The sequence below is a fragment of the Chamaea fasciata genome, unplaced genomic scaffold, assembly GCF_029207755.1.
Source record: "Chamaea fasciata isolate MVZ Bird 193981 ecotype frontalis unplaced genomic scaffold, bChaFas1.0.hap1 SCAF_3, whole genome shotgun sequence".
Taxonomy (NCBI): Eukaryota; Metazoa; Chordata; class Aves; order Passeriformes; family Sylviidae; genus Chamaea; species Chamaea fasciata.
This window is the reverse complement of record NW_027094088.1, coordinates 85,702,269-85,714,723: the sequence shown is the minus strand read 5'-3', so window position 1 is coordinate 85,714,723 and position 12,455 is coordinate 85,702,269. Positions and strand designations below refer to the sequence as shown.

At 36.9% G+C, this 12,455-nt stretch overlaps 1 protein-coding gene across 6 annotated transcripts in view; it reads left to right on the top strand.

The window, feature by feature from the left end:
• Window positions 1-12,455, top strand: part of ADGRB3 (adhesion G protein-coupled receptor B3) — a 448,258-nt gene that overhangs the window by 189,086 nt on the left and 246,717 nt on the right. For all 6 annotated transcript variants that reach the window (XM_066179725.1, XM_066179722.1, XM_066179723.1 and 3 more), the window contains 3 exons: window positions 3,900-4,064; window positions 7,026-7,190; window positions 8,025-8,189. In XM_066179725.1, coding sequence (XP_066035822.1) covers window positions 3,900-4,064; window positions 7,026-7,190; window positions 8,025-8,189 — 495 coding nt within the window. The remainder of the gene's footprint in view (window positions 1-3,899; window positions 4,065-7,025; window positions 7,191-8,024; window positions 8,190-12,455) is intronic.

The following is a 12,455-nucleotide window of genomic DNA, read 5'->3' as shown; positions in this document are numbered from 1 at the left end:
CTTCTATTCCGTCTTAATAGGAAAGATGTTCCACCCCTCTGATCATCTCTGTTGCAGTGCTGTGCGCCAGCTTCAACAGGTTCATGAATTTCTATGCTGAGGATCCCAGAGCTGGATGCAGAACTCCAAGTGGGATCCCACCAGAGTGGAGTAGAGGGGGAGAATCTCCTCCCTCACCCTGTTGGCCGTGAAGTTTTTTGATGCAGCCCAAGATGTGTGTGGCTCTCTGGGCTGCAAATGCACAGTGCTGGCTCAGGTCCAATGTCTCATTCACAAGCAGCCTGAAGTCCTTCTTTGTAGGGCTGCTCTCAATCCCTTTATCTCCTGTCCTGTGTTGAAATCAGGTTGCCCCCAAGACATGTGCTGGATGTTGTTGAACCTAATAGCATTTCCATGGGCCTGCTTCTACAGCTTGTCCAGATTTCTCTGGATGACATCTTGTCTGTCAGGTTCGACAGCCACACCACTCAGCTTGGTGTTGTTTGCAGACTTACTGAAGGTGTGCTCAATCCCACTGTCTGTGTCACTGATGAAGATGTTAAACAGTACTGGACCTGCACTATATCAATGGCCATCATATTTTTCCAATATCTGTTCAGTTTTAAGCTGAACAAATCAAAAGCATTAAACCCCAATAAAAAAAGTTCATAAAATATGTTTGTAGGATGAAGGCCAGCATGGCCTGACGCCTCCTTCCACTTCACAGCAGTTGTGTGTTGTGAACACTGTGGGTGTTCACTTCAACATGATTAGGTTCACAGAGTGGCAGAGAGATGAGAAAGATGCTTTGCAGTAATCCAAACTTGTTGTGCTAGCAATGTTTTTGACAGAGAAGCTGGCAATAATCTGAATATTTTTGTCCCAAATAATGAATCTTGCATCTGAAACTGTGTTATAGAAAACAGTAACTCCTCTGCGGGCCAGCTCTCCATCTGGTGTAATTTGGCTTAGCTCATCTGGCTATAATTCATCAGAGGCTATAGGGGATTTTTTTTTGTATTTAGAAAATAGTGTTAAAGAAAGAAGATGTAAATAAAATACCAGAAAGAAAAATCAGGGGTAAGAAACTTTAAAGTAAGGTGTTCTTTTAAAGATAATCTGGATAATAGTGGGCACTTCTGTAATGCATTCTTTTAGTGTTACACCTATTTATTATTGGACTACTAGTTTCAGATACAGAAGTCTATAAATGCAAGAAGGTGCTGTGAATTTTTTTTTTTACTTAATGAGATAAAATTTATCATGGAAGATGATTTTTGGCATAGCTTAATTTAAACCACAAACAGAGTCTCCATTTCAGTGCACCCAAAATGAAACATTTTGGTTTGGCTTTTGTTTAGTTACAAAATCACATAAGAATTGTACTGTGTTGCTGCTAGCATGCAGTCAACTCTTGCTAGAAGAAATATACATCCTCTTGGTTAAAGGCAGTACCTTTAAAGAGCCATTCAGCACATTTTTAATTTTTTTTTTAATAAAGAAAATTAAATTAGAACATTTTGACAGCATAGAATCAAAATTCCAAATTAAGCAATAGTCTTAAACTTGTGCTCTGAAAAATCACACTCTATGTCTACACAGAGTCAAGACCTTTCCAATTTATTATTTTTCTAGAGAATAATATTTTTAGAATTTGGATTAATTTTGTTAGCTAAGTTTTAAACTTTCTGAAATTTTTGTTGTATCTGAACATTTTAATCAACCATTGTGGTATCAGGAGACGAAATAATGTCATTGTTATTACTGGTTATTGTTTGGAATCTGACCTGACAAACTTTTCTTCTTAATTTTGCTCATATGATAAAAATTGGGAATCTCAGAGATGTGTCTGCATTTTTAATTTAATACTTTGCCAATGAGAAAAAAAAATGTTTGGATTGTAAATCTGAATCAAAACAGCTGTAGAAATATAGTACTTATTGAGAACAGATAAAACTAAAAGAGTTATGTGCAGGTATAGTCATAAATTTACTATTTTTAGAAGTGCTAGACTTTCTGGTTTTGACAAAAATGTCACAATCAATCAAGGTTTCTAAACTAACTAGACTAAAATCTGTCACTTTAACATTACTTTGGACTGGTCCTGAGGGTTATTTTTTAAATATAATGTGGATGGATGTGATATTTAGAGTAAGATAAAAAGGATGTAGGACGTGGTCTTTTTGAACCATTTTTACGTGACCAAATGAAATTCTTTCATCAATTGAGCTGTTGTCCAGTGGGTTAAAATCTTCCCTGGATGAAGTTTGACATTTTCTGTCAGGTACAATTTCTCAGAAGTTAACTAACAAACTTTTTATCTCAACACAGTGCCTGAAATGACAATTTTTCTTACTTTTAATGAAAGGCAATAGAACTTACCTACTTGCTGAATTCCCCTTGATCTTACTGATGAATTTGTGATAATATGCCAGGGAGCTGAATTTCCTTCCACAGCCTTGCAACTGAATTTCACCTCAGGAAGTGTTATTCTGATTCCTGCAAGAAAAGGGTTGTATTTGTAGAATCTGGGCAGGTGATATGTGCCTTCAGGGCAAAGGAAACCTATATATGAGAAATTCTTTCACAGTGATGAAAAAAGTGAGGACAAAACAGAATATCCATTTCTTCTGTAACATTGGGAATCATTACCACTGATACACTCAGATGTTATACACAGTTTGCCCCTTCAGACACCCTTCAAATAGACAGGGCTTCAGAAATAAAATTGTGTGGTACTGAGCAAGATGTTCAGTATGGATACTAAGTCTTTGGATTTCTCTTAAATTCTTAACATTGCTGTAATTCTCATCACTACATTCCTGTTCTCACATTGCCTAATTTATAATTGTGCGAAACTGCTCTTATTTAAGCAGAAGACAATTAGGTAAACGTTGTTTTGCAGTATTATTCAATTTATATAGAACTGTTTTATAAATCTATGTGTAGAGAACGTTCTGAAAATTTCACTGAATTTTTCTGTAAAGGGATTGCATATGGTATGTAAGCTCACTTGGATATTGTATATCAGTTTCTCCTATAGTAAAAAATGCTTAAAGTAGAGCAAGATTCATCTTCTGTGATTCCTTATATTAATAATAAGAAACAAAAATACTATATACAGTATAAAGATAGTGGTATAAGTTTGTAATTTATTGTGAATTCTGAAGGCATTTGCGGTTTGTTGAATGAATGTTTTTCCAAGAGTAAAGCATGTATTATGGTCTGTTAAATCAATGAATATGTTCATGTAAGGTAATGGTGCATACCTCTTCTACTTATGTGGTCTTGGAATTTTTTCGGAAGATAAGATAATCTGCTGCCATATTTCCACCAGACTTTAAAAAACTGAAAATACTTTAAGATTACTGCCCCAATTTGTGATCCTGACATAGTAATAAGTTAGTGCATGTATTCCTGTAATTTCAAAAGAAAGTTTAATTTTGATTGCTTCTAGATTTTAGAGCTGCCTTGATACAGAAAGTGTATGCCTGATTTTCACAACAACTAGCCTCCTGAAAATCAGGGCTATTAAACGTATCAAGTCAGGGACCAAAGATGTCATAACTAACTTCTGAAAAGGAAAGTCATCTTGTGTAAAACAGTCAAAGAAGAGAAACCATGAGAGTAAGATTAGTTAAAAAATTAGAGAAAATGTTTCAAAGTATTTCTCTAAAGTATATTTTTAAAATATACTTTTTAAAGTATATTTTTAAATATACTTTAGAGAAAATACGATTAAATTAATATTGACTAAGTTTTAAAAAGTATGTGTTTTCCTATGATAAAGCTTACCAATGTACTGATTTCTTTGAAGGTGGCAAAATAACTCGCATTTAAAATATTGATCTTGTTTATTTTGTAATCCTTTTGTTACTGGTGTGTCTGTTTCTGGTTAAAATCTGTATGGTTTGTTGCAGTACATGGCGTTTGGGAGGAATGGTCACCTTGGAGTTTGTGTTCATTCACATGTGGTCGAGGCCAAAGAACTAGGACAAGGTCATGCATACCTCCCCAGTACGGGGGAAGATCATGTGATGGACCTGAAACACAGCACAAACCCTGCAATATTGCACTCTGCCCTGGTGAGCTCATACAGCAACTCTGCTTTCTTACAGTGCATTTAATGTGGGTTGCTTGGGATTTCTTTTATAACCCTTTGCACACAGGAAAAAAAAAAAAGTTATCCAAAGTGACTAGCTTGAGTAATAATGTTCATAATTCTGATTGCAGTGGTTAAAGTATATAGTCAGGATGGTAACTGTTCAAGACAGATGCAAACAATATTTAGTTTCTTTGAAGTGCTCTCTCTGTAGAGCACAGGATGTTGTGTAGGAAGTCTTGATTCAGGATGGGTCTCAGAGAACCAAAAGACAAACAACTTCCTGAGTGTGGCTTAAAGAGAGACATTCCGAGGTCACATAGTTTGTGTCCACCATATTTGTATGAATTACATTTGCTTAGAGGTTCACTGTAATTATTTACTCATCATATGACAAACATTTGTGAAACCATAATATCTGAATTGCTAATTTATTCAAAATGGATATTATTTACATGTGAACAGACAGAAAGACTCACAGAAGCTACAGCATTTTTGAATCCCCATTAAGTTCTTGTAGAGCAAAATTGATTTATAATTTTTTGTCTTTAGATTGTGATTAATTTAGACCAAGATTTTCAAAATGCATGTATACATATAATGCATCCAGTTTGGTTCAGTATTGTGAAGAAACACAAAAGATATTACACCTAATCTTTCAAAATACACAATTTGAGAACTCTGAATTTTGACCCATCATTTGTACCTAAATGACTTTTAGAGGCACTTCTGTACTGTTACATTTAAAAGCAGTACTTTAGGTCTTTGCTCAATATTAAGATTTGCTGCAATATGCATGTTCAATTTATTAAAAGAATCTTCATGTTGAATTCTCTTATTTTAAGGGTATTTCTGAAAAAGAAAACTCACATGCTCTTTTCTCCTAAAGATAAATAAGAGAGATTTATGAAATATATATGAGAAGCCACAGAATGAGTTTTCTCCAAAGACAGTATAATAATTGATTTGATCTTTCCTACCCTAAATAATACTATATAACAACGAATAAAACTGAAAAGGCGTGCATTGAAATGTAATTTCCATAATATTTTCCTCTTCACATAAACCTTTTATGATTAATGAGTAGAACTAGCATCCATGTTTGGGAAGATTTCCATTTTCTTCTGAATAAATTATCAGGATGTAGCTTCATAGTTTCAGAGGCATCTGCATTGAGAAGTGGTTCACAACCAGGCATTACATAGAATATTTAATATATAACTTTAGGGAAAAGCCTCAGAAAATCTCTTCCTTTAATTTACTGGTGCTGAGATCCTGGGCCAGGCAGGATATGGATATTATCTTTGAAATGTGCTGTTGTTAATGTCCGACATTAGCAAAATAGTTCACTATTTATTCACTGAACAGTAATGCACCCATACAGAACCGTACGCTTAATCACCAACTTTAAGATTCTGCTTTTTATTTTAGCTATTAACACCATCAGCTTAGGAAGCTGCTATTCCAACTCCCCTTTAGAAGAATCCTGAAAACAGGGTTTGGCAAGTGCACCAAGTGAAATTCCTTGTTTGGAGTGGTGGTGCTTATATGGAACTAGTAGTTATAGAACCAGGTTTTCAAGGACGAGTATTAATCAAAATTATATTAGAACCTACATTTTGAGATTATATTTAACTGCAGGGGCAATGAGGAGCTGATGATTGTCGCAATCTCTATGAATGCAGGTTCCTGAATTAGCACAATTAGTCATAACACATTTCATAATTCTTGCTTGTTTTTAAACATACTGTCTAGTCCTATTATTATCGACCATATAGTTTTTAACTTGTATGGAAGCATAATTGCTTTATGGTTTTCATTATCTTGGTTTTTAATATTTTCATTTACCTCAAGAAGCTTTCTGATATACAAAATTATTAATAACAGCCATTAACCTTTACTCAGGAGAATATTCATCCAAACTCAAGTGCATGGACTAATACAAATTACTAAATACAGAGCCATTTCCACCATTTCCATTTTGTTTAGACATTTAACTTGAAAAATTCAGAAAGAAGATTATGCAATATGCAAACACAACAGCAGATCTGGGGAGGGAGGGAGGGAGGGAGGGAGGGAGGGAGGGAGGGAGGGAGGGAGGGAGGGAGGAAGGAAGGAAGGAAGGAAGGAAGGAAGGAAGGAAGGAAGGAAGGAAGGAAGGAAGGAAGGAAGGAAGGAAGGAAGGAAGGAAGGAAGGAAGGAAGGAAGGAAGGAAGGAAGGAAGGAAGGAAGGAAGGAAGGAAGGAAGGAAGGAAGGAAGGAAGGAAGGAAGGAAGGAAGGAAGGAAGGAAGGAAGGAAGGAAGGAAGGAAGGAAGGAAGGAAGGAAGGAAGGAAGGAAGGAAGGAAGGAAGGAAGGAAGGAAGGAAGGAAGGAAGGAAGGAAGGAAGGAAGGAAAGGAGGTGGTTTCTGTTCTGCTACATTTTGTTACAAAAGAATGTTGAAGAACTGGGGTGGTTTACTTTACCGAGAGGATGAATGATAAAAATATATTCAGCATTGTGAATACAGAGAAGAGAGACTGTGTGTGAGGCCAAGTGGTAACTCCCGTTTTCCTTTTCCTGTTCAACTAAAGACATCTCGTGTCACCGTCAGGACCAATAACTTTATAATCCCACCTATGTGAACTATGACTGAAGCTCTTACAAATCACTTGTAAGGCCTTGTTTTTAACAAGACGCTTCGAACTGCATGTGACCAAAACCATTTTTTATCCTTTTTGATATCAATGTTCAATTAGAGGCGATGGGAACACTCTTTACTTGAAGAAAAAGGAAAACAGTTCTATATTAGTTTACAGCAGCTCATAACGTTCGTTTCTGTATTTGATTGCCGTAAGAAGCCAGGCTTGGCCCAGCCCAAGATGGGGGGCTGCGGTCACCTGCCGTCACCTGCGGTCACCTGGTAACTCTGCTGTGTCCATCTCTTTTGTGGCCGCTGCGGCAGTGGACGGACAGTGGCAGGAGTGGAGCTCGTGGAGCCAGTGCTCGGTGACCTGCTCCAATGGCACCCAGCAGCGCAGCAGGCAGTGCACGGCGGCGGCCCATGGCGGCTCCGAGTGCCGAGGGCCCTGGGCCGAGAGCCGGGAGTGCTACAACCCCGAGTGCACCGGTGAGTACCGAGCGGGGGCCGCGGGCGCCGAGCTGCAGCGGGGCGTGCGGGGTGGGCCAGCCTCAGCAGGCTGCCAGGGCCAGGACAGCCATTCCCACCGCAAGCCTGGAACAAAAGTCATTAACTATGACACAAGGAGCTTCATGTCGACGCGAGTAAGAACTTCTTTACTGAACAGCCTGCCCAGGGAGGTTGTGGAGTCTCCCTCTCTGGAGACATTCAAAACCCACCTGGAGGTGTTCCTGTGTCACTTCTTCTCAATTACTCAGTCTTGCCAGAGGGTACAGACTGGATGATTTCCAGAGGACCCTTCCAACCCTAACAGTTCTGTGATTCTGTGAGTCCTGGGGCTTCATTTTTATTTACTTGATGATGGAAAAAGCTGAAGAATGTGCCTGAAAGGCTGCATGAAGGCTGCATATCAGCTTTTTGGTTTTATTGCTGTTTGAAGGACATTCAGCAGTTTTAGGCAGATTTTTGAAGTCTAAATAACTTAAATTTTTCATGAACCTAGAAAGTAAATATTTATTAACTGATTCCCTTTTGTGCTGAGACTACTTCATGATCATCTGACAGTATGAAAGCAGCCTTCCAGGGTGTGTCACTTCTACATGGACCAACCCTTAAGCCTCATTTGCTCAGTCAGAGCGTGTAAAAATCAAGATCTTAAAATACCACATGCAAAAATTTTTACTTAGTTTCTTCTAAGAGTACTTAAGCATATTGTAAATGTATATTGTTACTATACAACAGCACTATACAAATAAAATTTTTAAAAGTGCAATTTTCCATTATGACTATCATCATCACTGCAATTATATTTTTTCCTAACAGCGAATGGCCAGTGGAACCAGTGGGGCCACTGGAGTGGCTGTTCCAAATCCTGTGATGGTGGCTGGGAGAGGCGGATAAGGATCTGTCAAGGTGCTGCTGTGACTGGGCAACAGTGCGAAGGAACTGGAGAGGAAGTGAGACGATGCAGTGAGCAGAGGTGTCCTGGTGAGATGAGAATATCATTGCTGTTATTATTTACACTACAGTATGGCTTACATTAATGGGTATCTTCAGGAAAGACAAGATCAATGTCTGTAGAGTAATAGCCATAAACAGCCATATCTGGCCTTGCTTTAGACTAGTCACTGCTGGTTTTCTCAGTAGATTTCTGTTTATGCAGCTAGGTGCAAATCAGCCCTATTAGACAAATGTGCAGTGCATCATGTTTTGAGTAAAGCAAAGTAGCATAGTAAAAATAGTTATCATAAAAAATTTTGATTGCCTTGGAATGCCTATAGTACTTGAAGCATGAACAATTTGCTGCAGGAAATCTCTTTCAGTGCACTGTATCTGAGAATATCAGGGCTGGTTTTGTAATTTGGAATTTCTTTTTATCCAGTGTACAAGTGACATCTCTAATGCATTTGGGGTAAATTCCAGTGCAGGAAAAATAAGGGATAAAGCGAGCCTTACCATAGTGTAGAGAATGAGTGAATGAATGAATGAATACATGAACAAAATTTTATAACAATGAAAGTAATTTAAAAAGAAAGACACATCTTTCTATTGCTAAGCATTAATATAATGCTTAAATATCACTTTTTAAATATACTTTGTATCACCTTTGCTTTGCCCTCCCAACAGATTTTTCTTTCCCACTAGAAGTTAATAAAAGTGTACTTTTGAACTTCTTCAAATATGATGAATAAAGAAGAATATCTGGTGAATCAGATAGTATTTGTTGTAAACACATTGTCCTACAGTAAAAGAATGCACTGTTGGATAGCTCAAAGATAAAAAAGTAAGGTGTTAGTAGGGTAAGATGTTTTAGCCATACACTTGGGAAATTATGTGATCTGAACTGCAAGGCAGGAAGCAGCGAAAAATCAATCTAGCAATCTGACTTCTGGACATTTTTGCTGGCTGTGTTCTCTGGTAGTCAGAGGAAGACTTAAATGGCAGAGATGCTTTAGGTCAGGAAATGAGAAATTTATCAGATGTGAATTTTGTTATCAAAATAGGCAGCATGTTTACCCCTTGACAGACATCAAAGAACAGTTTTCAAGGTATTTGCAGTACAGTAGAACAATTATTCTCCTTGCATTCGAAGAACAACAAGAAAGACTATTTGTAGTTAGGAAGTTAAAACACCATACTGTAGAAGTGAACTGAGTGTAACTTGCTTTTTAAATGATCTCTTTAATTTTAGTACAAATTTCATTATTTGAAAAGCAGTACAAAATAGTATTTCATTGGATTTCTAAGCAGACTAATATCCACAAATAATGCAGACTTTCCTTATAAAGGCACAACACTAATAGAAGATTAATATGAATCTTCTCAATAAGCACTCAGATGAACTAGATGCTGTTTATAAAACCATTCTTGAACTAATTTACATTTGTGTATTTAAAAGTAAAACCATACTGCTGCAGTCCAATTTTCAAAGGTTGCCACCTGCTGTTAATAAAATATTTTACAGATGTATTTACAAATCAAGTGCACACAGAGCTTTATTTGCCATTTGGTGAATTTATTTATTTACTTGATTAGTTCCAGATTAGAATTAGTGTGCTTATAGAAACTATAACCTAAAGCACCTTTTAACAAGCTATGCTTGTGCAGACCATTAGGCATGAATTACAGATGTATTTGCCTCTAGTCTGACATTTACTGAAGGGTCTCAGATTTAAATGTAGAGAGTGGATAATTTACCAAAATTTTATAAAATTATATACAGATTTACATTCTACAAACAAGTAGTAAAACTGGAAGGTGCTATACAGAGTTGTTCAATGTTTAAGCATATTTCATTATTTGCATGCATTTCTTCCTAGCCCTTAAATAGCTCAGAAGAGCTATTTTTGTCTTGTCTTTTTTTGTTCTGTGTAAGAAACTGAAAAATGTGAGGAACTAAAATGTTGATCCATTTTCTTGTATTAGCATTGCTTTGCATAAAACAAGATCCTCAGGTGTCTAGAACCATGTAATATTTTTGTTAAGAGTATGAAGTTGCTTGTATCACCCAGAGGTTCATAGACTTACAAAAAGTTAAATTATAGCTGCTTTAAACTGTGTAAGCAAATGGCTAATGAAGCCTTTTTGTATTATAGTGACTGATGTTAATAAGAAGCTTTGCAAGAAGAGCTGTTTACTTCATAACTGAAAATCTTGCCTGGGCATTCTGTAGTTTGAGTTCTGCATTATCTGAATATTATACAAAATTTTCTTTGTAGTTTCTCAGTGATTCTCATAAAATGACTGGGGCATGCACTGAGTTACTTTCAGCAGCATTAAGAGAGGCAGGCTCAGAAGTACAGTCTGTGAGCTGAGGGTCCAAAGTGACACAGAGTCCCCAGGCAGGTGCAAAGCAGATCTGCTTTATTCCACAAACCCAGCCTTTTTGAGACGTTAGCCCGTTGTCAGTCACATACTTTTAAATCATAACAAACATGATTCAACCAACCACCATACAAGAACACAAGATGGTTACATAACTTGTTTTTCTACCTCTAATTCGGCGGAGTCACTTTCCCATAGTCCTTTTCTGCTTAGCTGAAGTAGCAGGCCTGAGCCATGATTTCACAAAGCCTTCCCTTTGTAAGGTTTTACCTATGTGCAACGACTATCTAAAAGTTGGTTTCTCAAAAAGCTTGGTTTCTGAACAAATTTTGAGTATCTTAGCTTGTGATTTGTTTTTATTCACAGCTATAAATTTTAAAACTTTTGTTTTTTCCTTCCATTGTGTAATAATCTGGGAATGAAAAACAAAGAGCTGAAGATATTTTGGGTTCCGTTATTGCTGCTTTGCTGCATCCCAAATGTCTAAAGTTAAACTTCACTGCTTGTAGGTCAGCAGTACTCTGCACTCAAAATATTTTTCTGTGAAGGATAACTTCAGAAAATTGGAAACAAATCAGAGAAAATAAAAAAAGCTTCTATATTTGGTGAGAAGCTAGTCACTCAGGAGTCATGGCAGAAAACTTACACAAGATGAATGAACACTATGTCTGTCCCAACAGAATGGAGACAGCTAGATAACAAAAGAAATTGCAGCTGATAAGGAGTTACATGGCAAGGTGATCAGGAGCTTGTGGAAGAATATGTAAGAGAAATAAGGCAGTTTCCACCAAATGTGTCAGTTAAAATGAAGAGATGAGAGAGCCAAAACCAAAGTGCAGCAGTATACAGGATAGACGACTTCTGTAAATTTATTTTTATAAAATAGGACTATGTTTTTATGACAGCTTTAAGAACATATCATGTTTCAACAATACAGTATTGGTTTCCAGAAATACCTAATTCCCTAATAGTTAAATCTATAATAACTCTAAAAATGTTTCTAATATTAATGCTTTATGTGGATTTTACTCAAAAAACATTCTCAGCATTTTTCCTATAAGCATATTTTCAGTAGTATAAAGCCTAATATAGTAGCAGTTTAGACCAAAGTATAACTGGAAAACAATGCTAGACTATCTTGTTAGTTAACAGAAAGACAAGAGTGCACAACTACCAAAGAATAGCTAATCCTTTCCCACCGATGGTTGAAGTTTTTTCCACAGCAGTATTAGATAGATAAGATGGAATAAGAGAAGGGAGAAGATTCAAATAATTCAAATAATATTCAGCTACATAAAAAAATTAAACCTTGGGTGTTTTTTTGTGGTTTTTTTTGTTGTCGTTGTTGTTTGGTTTTTTGTTTGGGTTTTTTTTGTTTGTTTTTGGTTTTTTTGGTTGGTTGGTTGGTTGGTTGGTTGGTTGGTTGGTTGGTTGGTTTTTGGTTGTTTTTTGTTTGTTTGTTTTTCTGTGATTACAACACTATTCTATAAGACATCCAAAAGCTTTTTTTCCTATTGTCTTTGTTTCTGATAATTTTGCCTGGGGCATTGAATTACAATTCAGGAGAGGAATGTAGTTCTACCATCATTTGGGCTATTGTGTGCTGTAGGCTAACTTGCCTCACCCTTCCATTAGCCTTTCACATATATGTGTACACAGTACCTCTGTGAGGCTGCGTGTGTCTCTTGCTTTGTGTGCTGTACTGAGCTTCCACAGATCCCATTTGGGTCAATTGCCTCTGGGAGATACATGTCTTCTCTCCAGCAATGTCAGAGGACTGTGCTTCTAGACCATTGACTTTGTTGAATATCTGTGCTTAGGTGCTATGAATTCAGGCCTATCATTACAAGGGTGTAATATGTTATATTTGAATGTCTGCTCTGTGTGGGAAGATGCTGCTGATTCGCATTGTGAGTGAAAGAGGCCTGC